Genomic DNA, 12,999 nt, shown 5'->3' on the forward strand with positions numbered 1-12,999 from the left:
AAAGTTTTATATTACTAACCTCTGGAAAATATGAATTTTTATGTTGGTTTGGAAAATTTATGAATTGAAACTTTATTAACTTAAAGTTTAATTCAGAATGATTTGTTGGCTTGCTTCAAATATTAATCACTAAAAAAAGAAAAATCACTGGACTAGGGAAGGAAGACATGATAATCAAACTGGACCTGGAGGCTCAGAAAAATGAGGGCATTAATGGTATCAAACTTTTTACTTAAAAAACAAACAAAACCCCCTCCAAATTCATTGAGTTAAGCAGCATTCTTTGGTTAAGTATAAATATCATCTCCCACATCTCAGCTGTATGTACTCTCTTCAGACACAAAAATACATATCTATATATATGAAATATCTAAAGTACTGAAACAAAGTTAGTGTCGTATAGTATCTTTATATAGTCTTACTTCATCTACAGATGCAGACACAAAAATATAAGCGTCTAAGAGCTATTTGGCAAGTCTTAAGAATAATGGGACCATTTAACAGAACAATTCTGTTCATAAATTAATATTCAGATTTAGGGTGTTTTTTTCTTTTTAACAACCACTTGAGTTAGTAATAATTGTTTACTTTTCACCCAGGTAAACACTGCCAGATACTGCTGGAGGACAAATATTTCTGTGCACATTTTGTTTAGTTTGGTTAAGAACTTGGTTACATTCCATTTTTATAATCTGATTTTTCCAGCATTCTATTTCTCTGCTCTGTGTCTTTAGAGTTTTTTAAAGACTGAGTTGTCTAAATCATTATTCCTATTCCAAGAGAGTGAATCTTTAAGTCTTCCGGAAGGGTCTTAGTAACCTGTTTCCAGTTCCAAACACTGAGATAAAATGCTCATGTGGGTTGTAGAGACACCTTTCTAATTGGAAGAGTCTGCCTCTCTTCCATCTTGTGTCCATTCAGAAAGATCCTTCAAGGACAGAGACCTAGAAAAACCCCTGATCTTCTCACAGGATGTGAGCTTTTCCCTCAGACACGTGTACTAAGGTTCCTGAGTGAGCCAAAGGGAGACTTATACTTCCACTAAGAGTTAGAACTGTTATGCCGAGTTCCAACAAGACCAATTAAGTAGTAAGTTCACCTAGACCAGTCTCGATGTTCAGGAATGGTTTCAGACAACAGTCTCCAAATGTTTTAAATGGCAGTTTTCTGGCCCAATTTTCTTTCTTAGCCACTTGAAATCTTGAGTTATGTTGCACCTCAAATCTGTTTTTACTTTATTCTTATGTGACCTATTTTAACCTGATTTTATATAAACATGACAATTCTATTGGCAATTGCAGTGTAACAAGTCACCTCAACACTTAGTGGCTTACAATTATTATTTACAAATCGACAGCTCAGGTGGGTAGTTCTCCACTGAGCTCACTTATGCAAATATAATCAGCTGCGGAAGAGGTAGGCTGCTCTGCTGAACTAGGCTGGGGCTGTCACATACTTGGGATTCAGCTGGCTATTGGTCAGGGTACCTCAGCTCTTTTGTGGGCTCTCCTTCTCCAGCAGGCTATCTGGTGTTGAACAAGCTGGGTGTAGGCAGGGATCCAAGGGAGGCCCAAGCATGGAACCAGCACACTGCCACTTCTACCACATTCTTTTACTCAAACCAAGTCACAAAGCCAAGCTAGATTAAGAGATGACAAACTTCAAGCTAGTGTGGGGACAGGACACAAGAAGAGAAATTACAGCTGTTTTTTTTCAATCTACAATAACTTGTCTTGCCTAATTTGAACTTTCCCCAATCCTACCCAAAACACCTTAATTCTAGATCAGAATGTTGACTCTGATCCTTAGTGAACTGTATAACTTTGTACCTCAGTTTCCTTACCTGTAAAAGAAAAGTGTCACTAGTCTAATAACGCTGAAATTCTTAGACTGAACTTCTGTCATTTCAGCTGTTTCCAGTTCTGGGTTGGGTTTTTGCTTAATTTGTTTTTACTACAGTGGCCGTTGCAGACCCTGCTCGTCTCTGATTAGGCCACTTTGTTTTCCATATGCTAACATTCAGAAAACAAAGATCATGGCATCTGGTCCCATCACTTCATGGGAAATAGATGGGGAAATAGTGGAAACAGTGTCAGACTTTATTTTTTTGGGCTCTAAAATCACTGCGGATGCTGATTGCAGCCAGGAAATTAAAAGACGCTTACTCCTTGGAAGGAAAGTTATGACCAACCTAGATAGCATATTAAAAAGCAGAGACATTACTTTGCCAACCAAGGTCCGTCTAGTCAAGGCTATGGTTTTTCCAGTGGTCCTGTATGGATGTGAGAGTTGGACTGTGAAGAAAGCTGATCGCCGAAGAATTGATGCTTTTGAACTGTGGTGCTGGAGAAGACTCTTGAGAGTCCCTTGGACTGCAAGGAGATCCAACCAGTCCATTCTAAAGGAGATCAATCCTGGGTGTTCATTGGAAGGACTGATGCGAAAGCTGAAACTCCAATACTTTGGCCACCTCATGCGACGAGTTGACTCACTGGAAAAAACTGATGCTAGGAGGGATTGGGGGTGGGAGGAGACGGGGATGACAGAGTGAGATGGCTGGATGACATCACCGACTCGATGGACATGAGTTTGAGTGAACTCTGGAGTTGGTGATGGACAGGGAGGCCTGGCATGCTTTGATTCATGGGGTTGTGGAGAGTCGGACATGACTGAGCGACTGAACTGAACTGAATCTTTTTAGCAAAACCACACTTGTGCTGTTTCAAAAGTCAGATAGCCAGTGTTACAGAACTGGTTCCCGTACCCTCCCCCCATAACCATGCTCAGAGGCATCACTTATACCCTCTTAATTGTTCAGCATCTCCAAACTGCCCAACACAACAGTGAAAGAAAAAAACAAACAAACATAAATCTACTTCCAAAAAGAGATCCATGCCACCACTCACAAACTGACCGTGAAAACCTCCCAGGAGCCTAGTGGTATATTTTTCTAAGAATAATACATAGTTACATTTCCTCCAGAATTACTGAGACTTGTATGTACACAATCTATCACTAGTGCTTGGGAGATTAAAGAGATAAGTAAATGGAATAAAACCAAGTTCTATATACTTATCAACTATGTATCAGGACTGGTGCTGTACATTTTTCCCTAATATTTGAAAAAGGTACTGTTGCAGATGGGGAAATTAATGCCAAAGCTAGAATTCAAATCTGGACTCCTTATAGTCAATTCCTTTTTCTAGAAAAAGGTCAAAACCTGGATGATACTGGACAATGACAGTGAATAGTCAAGAGAAATTACAAACATGACCCAAACATTTCAGCTTGCACTACACTTCCACTAAAGATTATAAATGTATTTGCAATTAATATTCATTTAGCTGTAAGAAAAAAAATTACCAGTGTTACCATTCAGTGTGTCTGTCTTTATATAGGATACTCGCTAAACAACTTGAAAACGTGGAAGAAACCAGCTCTAAGTTTTCTGTTTTTATCAAATATGCTCCTTGCCCTCTATACTGGTTTAGTTCATCAACGAGGTACTCTTGATGTCATGACTAATATTCAAGAACTCTCTTACAACAATACAAATGTATCTTCAGCTTCAGTACTTATGATGATGCCTTGCCACTCTACCCCTTATTACAGGTAATACAAGTTGTTCCCTAAACGCTATGACTATAAAAACTACTTTAAAACTCCTTTCGGATTCCTGAATTTAAATTAATTGGTCAGATGATTATAAGGCATTTGAAACTCCTGTGTATGTCAATGAAAATCATAACCACTTTTAAATAAACTTTAATATTCAAAACAACTTACATTTAAATACTCTGATCAAATAAAACTATACAGTATTTTATACTACCTTTAAAAGGTACTCATAGTAAAAAAAAAATTTTCAGATATCATTGATCTTAATACAAGTCTTTGTGATACATCTTATATTTACATAGTTTTTAAATGACCTCAGAACACGGGATTCAAGTCCAGATTTACTGATGGGGACTGTTGTCCTGGTCTTAAACCAGTGTTTTTACTTTCTTTAGATATCAGCTGTCTTGCCTGTAAAAGTTAGGGAATTCAATTAGATGATATTCTAATGCTTGGATTAAGTGTGCCTGGGAAATAACAGTGGAAGTGCCTTAATTATGCAGGGCATTTAAAAACACATCATGGACACTAAGCTTGTATTTCAGGGAGCTGAATACACCAATTGCTTAATAAGGATAAAAGGACAAAGCAAACAGCTTTCCTTTAGAAAATTCTTTACCTATCTAGAGTTAATCCGAAGTTAATTTTCCAGGTGCACATTCAGTCAGTATCAAAGTTGGTATCATTTTACAGTAATTTAACAGTTTTGAATACTCTGCTTAACTGAATCACTAATGCCAATCATTAATAGGCTATTTGGAAAACTGGGATTGTCCAGCAAAAGCCAGTTCAATGGATGTAAGACCCCAAACAGCCCTTTAACTTGAAGATCCCATTCTATATTAAAAAAACTAGAGCTGAGAGGGATGTTCACTCTCCCTATATTGTCAGGAGTGGTAACTTCAGAGAACAGGAATTCTAGAGGTACCATGATGCTCTCCCATACATGGTTGTAGTGACTGATATCTGACTGAGACTTTGCACAGGTCACCTAGTTCTCATCTTGGGTTTTTCCAACAATGCACAATGGAGCGCACACACACACACACCAAAGTCTAATACCTACCTCTGAAATTTAAGGCTGGCAGCCTTTTCTCAATTGTTTCTGCTTTCCCCTTGAAGCAAGACCTTCATCTTCAAAATTGTAAAAGTCATGAAGTACTAAGATCCTATGTAAATTTACTTTGTATGCATTTCATAGATAAAAATAAACCTCTATCAAATATTTATTTATATTAATTTTTCTGAGGCAAAGTTATGAACATGGCTTTTTGCATGTCCTAAGTAACTGCTTAATACACCTTTTCTGCTGCTACTGCTGCTAAGTCACTTCAGTCGTGTCCGACTCTCTGTGACCCCATAGATGGAAGCCCACCAGGCTCCCCCATCCATGGGATTCTCCAGGCAAGAACACTGGCGTGCGTTGCCATTTCCTTCTCCACCACCTTTTCTACATACACTCTAATCCTCCAATGCCATAGTAAAACCATTACTTATTTGGATTTTGATCCGTGAACCCATGTTGTTCTTTTTACTGATTTATACTTATATATAAATATTTAAGAACAAAAGAAATAGGAAAAACTTGTCGCTTAAGAATTCAGAGCAGAAAAAGGAAAAGAACAAAGAATCGTTTTTTTTTTTCAGGTTTATGACCAGTTTTCTACCTTGCCAGATATTACTCTCTTATTAACAAGTAACATACCTGGTCCCAAAGCCCCTATGCCTGGAACACATACTAATGTTAGAGAGTACTGAGTCCCACAATCTGTGGACCGACTTCCCACCTTCACATGGAGTTTCACTCTTTACTTTGGACTTGAGGTTATTCTACACTGTGTAAGAATCTTAGTCTCCATTTTTTGAGAAAACTGCATTAAAGATGTGCCTCTTCACCTTAAGTGAAACCCAGTTTAGATTCAGATTTCACATTTCGTTATGTGAACATGATGTATCTTAAGAGTAATCTGGAAACTGTCACAATTTTTAACTTCTTGTAACTATAATGGTAACTTTCTTTTTATAGCCATGTCCACTACCCTCTTCCAATGAGATTTCTCCAGTGTCCCCCAGACCTGACTGGAAAAACTGATTATCTAGTTGAAGCAGATATGTTTTATCTAAATCCCCTAAAGTGGTTGTATATGGAGTTTCAAAATGATTCACCACTGCCTACTCACTTGATCATCTTCAGCGTCTTGGAGGAGGTAAGGGAATATGGAAAAAGGTATAACTTGGTATTTTTATTTTACCTCAGGTTTAGCAAACACTCAGATAAACAGACAATATCACTTATTTTAATGGTCCCTTTCAACACATATTTTATTAACTGGTCTTTTCCCTAGTCAAAATCAGCCCTTAGTTCTATAGAACTACCAAGGAATATATGTTACTTACCATGAGTTATTTTATTATGAAATTGCATTGTTTTATTAAGAAAAAAGTTGCAGAAGAACAAATAGGTCATTCTTAAATTCATGAAAAGTACTTAATAAAGGTAGCTTTTATTTGCTTAAAAACATTTATTTACTTCTAGGAAATAAGTCCTTTCCTAATTACAAACAACTATGAGAGAACTGCTGTTTTCTTCCACACTCACTTTCCGGAGAGTCGAACTGGAAGTCACATATACGTCTATGAACGGAAGTTAAAAGGGAAACTCAACCAAAGATGAAATTCTGGACTATGTTTAGATCTTTCTCAGAGAAATAGAGATTGCTGAGCAGAAATATTCAGATGTTGCTGAAAAATACTACTAAATACTGGGTAAAACTCATGGAATTAGCAAAAACCACTATGAACTGCTTTACCAAATAGCACTACTGAGGAAATGTATGGGAAAAAAAATCACAACATAAAATCATATATTAATGCAATGCCAGATTTTAAATAAAGACCTTTAGTTTTCCTCATGGTGTAGTTTTATTGTTTCTTCCACAATATTCAGATGTGCAAGAAATTTCACAAGAGAACAAGTCAGCAAGTTCATAAGAAGGCAGCAAATTCTTCACAAATCAACAGGCTCTTGAACCCACAAAAAGACAAGAAGCAAGTGTAAGGTTATAAAATGTTAAAGATGAAATTCCATCACAATGTACTTTTTTTTGAAGCTCTACTGGAAATTTAACACAAATATCAGTGTTAATTACACTTTGTCATGTATAATTTGAGCTTGCTTTAAGCTCATACACTGAAAGGAAGTCTCATTTCATGCACAAAATGTGTTGCATGCTTGGCTTCCTTAATAAAACTACAGTTGAACATTTCCAGTGCCAAAAAAAAAAAATTCAGCAAAGCTAAACTACAGGAAAATGCAAGTTAGTAAGCTTTTGCTTGATACTTCTGAGTAATAATATAAAATCATCAAACTATACTTAGAAATGATAAAAAGACATTGTTATCTTGATAATTTCATCTTAGTTTCAACACCAAACAGTAAAGAAAGCATCCAAGTTTCTGTTACAGTTTTCTAATTTAACTTAGTTGTGATGGTCAATATTTAGGATCAAAAGGTAACTGCCCCAGTTCTATTTCAAGGTTTGCCATATGTCTTCCATTAGTGCGACCATATTTATGCCATTTACCTTCCCTTTTATAAGGTTGTGGCTGAGGGTGCTTCTGCTCTTGTTTTCGATGCCTGGAGCTTTCAATATTTACCATACGTTGCTTTTTATCTGGTCGACTGAAAGCAGTAAACACATTTTTCATCCAGGTTAGAGTTAAATTTATTTAAACAGGAAACAATTTTAATGTTTTTTTTCTCCATTAATCTATTATCTGAACACTGAAAAAGGATAGAATCTGAAGTATATAATCCTAGTATAACCATATGAAAAAGATTTCAGTGAGTTTATACTTTTATCCTACAGGAAGAAAAACTGGACAAACATAACTGCTGGCAAAGAGGGGAAACACTCAAAAGATAAATAGAAATGTGACAATAAAATAATGAGATGTTTCCATTATTTTTTCTCCTTTCCTATTAAAATTAATTCCCCCTCCCCAAGTGGCTTCCTCCCTCAGCAGGGTTACATACACATCTCCTACAGAGTTCCTCCCTATCTCTCTCCCTCTTTTTTCTGTATGCGCATGCATGCTCTAACAGCTAAGGCTTATAAACAATATCTACATGTAGTTCTTCATCTCCATAATCATACCTTTGTCACTACTTTGACAAAACACCCCACGGCCATCCAATTCCCAACCAAGACATCCATTCTTTTTTTATTTGGGGCGGGGGGCGGCATTTAACATTATTCCTTTTACTTGAGATGATTTTCGATTTTCACAATGCCACTCTGCCATCATTCTCAGCCTTCTTTCTCTACAACTCCTTAGATGCTGGTGTTCCTCAGGAGTCTGATAAACACCTCCAGCCTAGACTATCTACATATACAGAGTCTGGGCTAGAGACAGAGTTACATAACCAATGGCCAACTAATTCTCTCTACTTATATGTGAATAGATACCAAACACAATTGTCATTTTCAATTCCCCTTACCCAAAACCTTCTGGTATTCCTTAGTGTAGCTAATGTCTATATATAACTATAGACAGTTATATATATATACACATCTAACTATAGACATAGACATATATATGTAACTATATAACTAGTGACCCAACCCAGAGATCTCAAAAGGCATTGTTACTTTCTACTTCTATTTCACAAGAAATAGCACCGATTTTACTCACTATATACTGTTCAAATCTGTCCCCTCCTTTCTATTCCTGCTACTGCCCTAGTTCAGATACTCATCAGCTCATGGCTGTATCACTTCAAAAACCACTTTTCAGCATCTAGCTTCACTCTTTCTAATAAACCCTTCAGGCTGCTGCCAGTGACCCAAAATGCAATAAAACAAGTCCTCCAGCATAAAGGTTCTTCATGATCTGAATCTTTTCTTCTGTTCACACCCCAGCTCTACCTTGTCTCCTTAACACAGCATGTCTTTACATCTCCACATCAGTACAAATGAAGTTCCATTTGAGTGGAATGTACTCCATCTGCTGCAGGCAAGTTCTCACTACTTCTTCAAAAACCAGTTAAAAAGAAGTTCAGCTCAAAGGCCATCTTATTATGAAGCCTTCCCAAACATCTGCTGACTGAGGTCACCATATACATATGCCTCAACATCTCCACTGCATTTCTTGTATTGACCTAATTCTCCAAAAGCTTCTGAGCTCCCTGACAGCAAGAAATTTTCATTTCTTTCCTCAGGACAGCCTCACAGTACTTTGCATTAGATATGTATTTAATGACTAAAGACACCAAAATCAGTCTCATTATTTTATTGACACATTACATTTATTGAAAAAGCTATATATAGAGAAAACTATCTCAAAAGTTAAAAAATAAAGCTAACATTCAAAGATTAGGAGAGTTTCATGTTACAGAATAGAAAGCTGGTAAGCAATGGATAATACAATGTTATTTTTAGAGGTTATATATAAAGCACACGCATTAGAACTTGTGGCTTGCTACGTTTACCCCTTTGATCATGCCTCTACCTTTACCAATAATAATTCTATAATAAATGTATTAAATATCATAATTTAGTTGGTAAGTAGAATAGACAAAGCAAGTGGGACACTTGAATTGTTACTCTGATTTCAAAGTGAAATTTGTATTTTTCACTCCTAGCTTCCCAAAGTGAGTGAGTAAATAAAAGATTAGGGAAATAATTTAACTTAAGGTGATTATCTTTTCATATAGAGTATAATGAAAAAAATGAAATAGGCTAAAATAGAATTTTATATCCTCAGATTTTTTTAAGGTAGAAATTAAGCCATTTGCTCAAGTCAAACTGATTTTATGAAATTTTCAGTTTGTAATAGATTTTAACTTAAAATTTAATCTTTCAATTTATCCTAAATTCTACGGCAATAAAGTACTTTTACAAATTGTACTTTTACTTTTGTTTACAAAAAGTACTTTTACAACAAATACAGCTGACCCTTGAACAATGTGGGTTTGCACTGCTTGGGTCTATTTATACCTGGATATCTTTCAATAGTAAATACTTCAGTACTACACGGTCTGTGGCTGGTTGAATCCTCAGATGCAGAAATGCTGATACAGAGGGCCTGACCATAGGTCATATGCAGACTGACCCCCAGGTTGTTTAAGGGTCAACTGTAGTAGCATTCTAAGAAACTTATCAAATTATAAAAACGCTATTCAATTTACAAATGTTAAAAACTATTATAATAACATGGTGCTATGTAAACCGACCTGGGTCCATATGGAGGGGAAAAGGTGTGACCAAAGAAGTGTCTATATATATATCCATCCAACTTCTCAAATACGCCATCATTATCTACTTGATATTCTTTCATGTCTTTAAGATAATCTTTAACATCATTAACAAAGTCAGTGAAGAGCTTCTGATCATGTATAAAGACACCATTTAAGAAAAACTTATCGATGAAGTGATCAAGTTCTTTCCAATGATGAAAACTATCCAGTTTTTCTAATAAATACCCTTCAATTAACTGTCTAAATTCATCTATCCTTACAGGATTAAACATTTTAACATTAAAAAGGTTAATAGATTCCTGTTGAGCACATTCAAATACACCAGAACAAGCCTTTCTGAAAGAATTATAATTTCCACCACAGTCATGCTCAGCACTGCATTTCTGTGAATTTGTATTTTTTCCAAATTCTTCAAAATGAGGTTTTTCTTTCCTTCCCTCTCTTTGCATAGTAGGGCCTCTACTATTCTGGTTTGGTGTACGTGCCTTATACTGTGGATGTAAATATTCACTAAAAACTGTTGTCGGTTTTTTAGCTGTGGCTTCTTTTGTAGCACCAAATCTTTTATTGCCTTTTTCATCAAAGATATTCTTGGTGGTATCTTTGAAATGCCTGAAAGTGGATTTAACTGAATCTGAGAATTTTTTCAGATTTTCTTTTACAGCTTCTTTAGCCTGTTTAATTTTTTCTTTATGATGCCTCACAAACTCCTTAGTAGAATTCTTCATTGCATCAAATGTTTCCTTAACAGAACCCAAAAATGTTTCCTTTGATTTATTTTTAGCTCTGTGGTTTCCTCTGTGCCCTTTCTTTTTTCCATCAGTTTCTTGTTTCTCATTTTGATCTTTTGCTTCAACATACAGTCTTTCCCACAAATCAGAACGCTGTTGCTCAAAGGTTAGCTTGCGCTCCAGCTCAGTGAGTCTTTCCCGTAACATTTCTATTTCCTTTTTCTCAGTCACTACACTGGGTGAGTCTGGGTCACCATATGAGTGACTGGAGCTTAGCTGTTGGAGTTCTACCCTTAAAGCCATGGTTATTAGTCGTTCTCTTTCCAGTTCCTTCCTGAGCATCTTTGCTTCTGCCAACAGAGTCTCCCTTTGATTAAGGAAACTGTGTGTTTTCAGCTTTTCTTCTTCCAAATGCTGCTTAAGTTTCTGATTTTCTGTAACTAATTCAGCGCTTGTCCCTTTATCTTCTAATATCCTAATCTCTTCCCTTAATTTCCTTAACTCTTCCTGTAATGAAGACAAAGCTTTTTCTTCCTTCTCCAGAGATGTTCTTAGATACTGATTTTCTGTATCAAGGTTCTTTTTCTGAGTTTCAAAGGACATCTTCTCTGCTTCAGTATGGGTCCAACACCTTGCAAGGTTTTCCTTCAATGACTAAATTTTTTGAAAGATAAGAAAGAAAAATATCAAGTAAAATATGAATTTAAATTTAAAAGATGAATTTAAATCTTAATGGTATAACAAATACTCCATAAATGTTTAGTGTCTATTTCCACAGAGACTATCCTTTATGTAGTATTTTAAATACATGAAAATTGGAAAATAAAAGGTTCATATGCAAGAAAATGCACAGCAAAGAGCTACATGAAAATAAAGCGTGCTGGAGGAAGACTGCCTTCTACCTTTTAACTACAGGACGCCACAATCTGTACTGAGAAGGCTCCTAGAGAGAATTTAGGAAGGACTAAAGGTTCTCTGATCCTTGAGTGATGGAGATTATCTTATAAAAAGTAAAATTATAGTTAGAGATGACTTTAGGCTTCAAAAGTCCGTTATATACTCATGGCACTCTCTGAAGGAAAAAATTTTCAATGATCTCAGTACTATTTGAAAGATCTTGGTCCTACGCAAATTAACACCCTAGTTCAGGTAAGTCATATAAGTTCTCCCACACTTCAGAGAACAGACTAAATCTTGGTAACATTTACAACTAATTTCTCCAATTTCAATGTTTCTGAAGAGACTGACCAGATTAACAATGTAACTCTGAAGTCAGCACCATTTCTGAGAGAGAAATTATGTCCAATCAGGTTTACAGAACTTTTGCTGCAGTGCTGGGTAGCCTTGAAGGGTCTGATTTTTCTGTCAATACATGTATTAGTAACAAACTTTAATCAAAATAGCAAGAAATTAAACAGATTAATGGTTATGCTTAAACAGATTAATGGTTGTAGCACTATCTAGTCAGATAAAATCTAATGTATAAATCAGCAAAATGATATTTCAACTTTGTTTAAAACTGACTACAAACATTATGACTGTTCCCTCTTTAAAAAAAAAAGATGTCACTGTTCTGTTTTTACTTTCTGACCCCCCATGCACAGCGGTGAAAGCACCAAGTCCTAACTACTAGACCACAAGGAAACTGCCAAGACTTTTTTTTTTGGCCATGCCATGCGGCATATAGGATCTTATTTCCCAGACCAGGGATCAAACTGGTGCCCCCTGCATTGGAAGCATGAAGTCTTAACCACTGGGCTGCCAGGGAAGTCCCATGACTAATCTTTCTCAGTCAGACCATAAAAATATCTGACAGAGACAAAAAAAAAGTCCTTTTTAATGACAAGATTTTCCGCTTGAAAATTGACTATCTGAGATGGATATTTCACTGTCTGGCTCACTAATCTTCAAAGAAAAAATTAAAAATCAAAATTTCCATATAGTCATTTCATCTGCTCTCCCTGTGTGAGAGAAAACATGTTTCATTTATCCAACAGAAGTGGACTTTGGAGAATACTATGCTAAGTGCAGTAAGTCAGAGAAAGGCAAATACTGTATGATATCACTTATATGGGAAATCTAAAAAATAATACAAACAAAAATAGAAGCAAAACAGAAACTCAGACATAGAAAACAAATTAGTGGTTACCAGTGAGGAGAGTGGAGAAGGCAACAGCAAGCCACTCCAGCAGTACTCTTGCCTAGAAAATCGCATGGACAGAGGAGCCTGGTGGGCTGCAGTCTATGGGGTCGCGACTGAGCGACTTCACTTTCACTTTCACACACTGGAGAAGGAAATGGCAACCCACTCCAATGTTCTTGCCTGGAGAATCCCAGGGACGGTGGAGCCTGGTCAGCTGCTGTCTATGGGGTCGCACAGAGTCGGACACG

At 36.3% G+C, this 12,999-nt stretch overlaps 2 protein-coding genes across 6 annotated transcripts in view; one reads left to right on the plus strand and one right to left on the minus strand.

Moving 5' to 3' along the window:
- PIGB (phosphatidylinositol glycan anchor biosynthesis class B) overlaps positions 1-6,530 on the plus strand; it is a 28,812-nt gene extending 22,282 nt beyond the window's left edge. Inside the window, exons 10-12 of the mRNA XM_055437336.2 lie at positions 3,399-3,612; positions 5,645-5,825; positions 6,155-6,530. Coding sequence (XP_055293311.2) covers positions 3,399-3,612; positions 5,645-5,825; positions 6,155-6,292 — 533 coding nt within the window. The 3' untranslated portion in view covers positions 6,293-6,530. The remainder of the gene's footprint in view (positions 1-3,398; positions 3,613-5,644; positions 5,826-6,154) is intronic.
- CCPG1 (cell cycle progression 1) overlaps positions 6,498-12,999 on the minus strand; it is a 45,666-nt gene continuing 39,164 nt past the window's right edge. For 4 of the 5 annotated variants that reach the window (XM_055437331.2, XM_088839624.1, XM_055437335.2 and 1 more), the window contains 2 exons: positions 9,854-11,262; positions 6,498-7,300 (listed from right to left, as the gene is read on the minus strand). In XM_055437331.2, the coding sequence (XP_055293306.2) occupies positions 7,111-7,300; positions 9,854-11,262 (1,599 nt within the window). In that variant the 3' untranslated portion in view covers positions 6,498-7,110. The remainder of the gene's footprint in view (positions 7,301-9,853; positions 11,263-12,999) is intronic. The other variant, XM_088839625.1, reaches the window with a different exon arrangement.

The sequence above is a fragment of the Moschus berezovskii genome, chromosome 9 (genome assembly GCF_049115385.1).
Source record: "Moschus berezovskii isolate FMDL1 chromosome 9, NW_MosBer_1.0, whole genome shotgun sequence".
NCBI lineage: Eukaryota > Metazoa > Chordata > Mammalia > Artiodactyla > Moschidae > Moschus > Moschus berezovskii.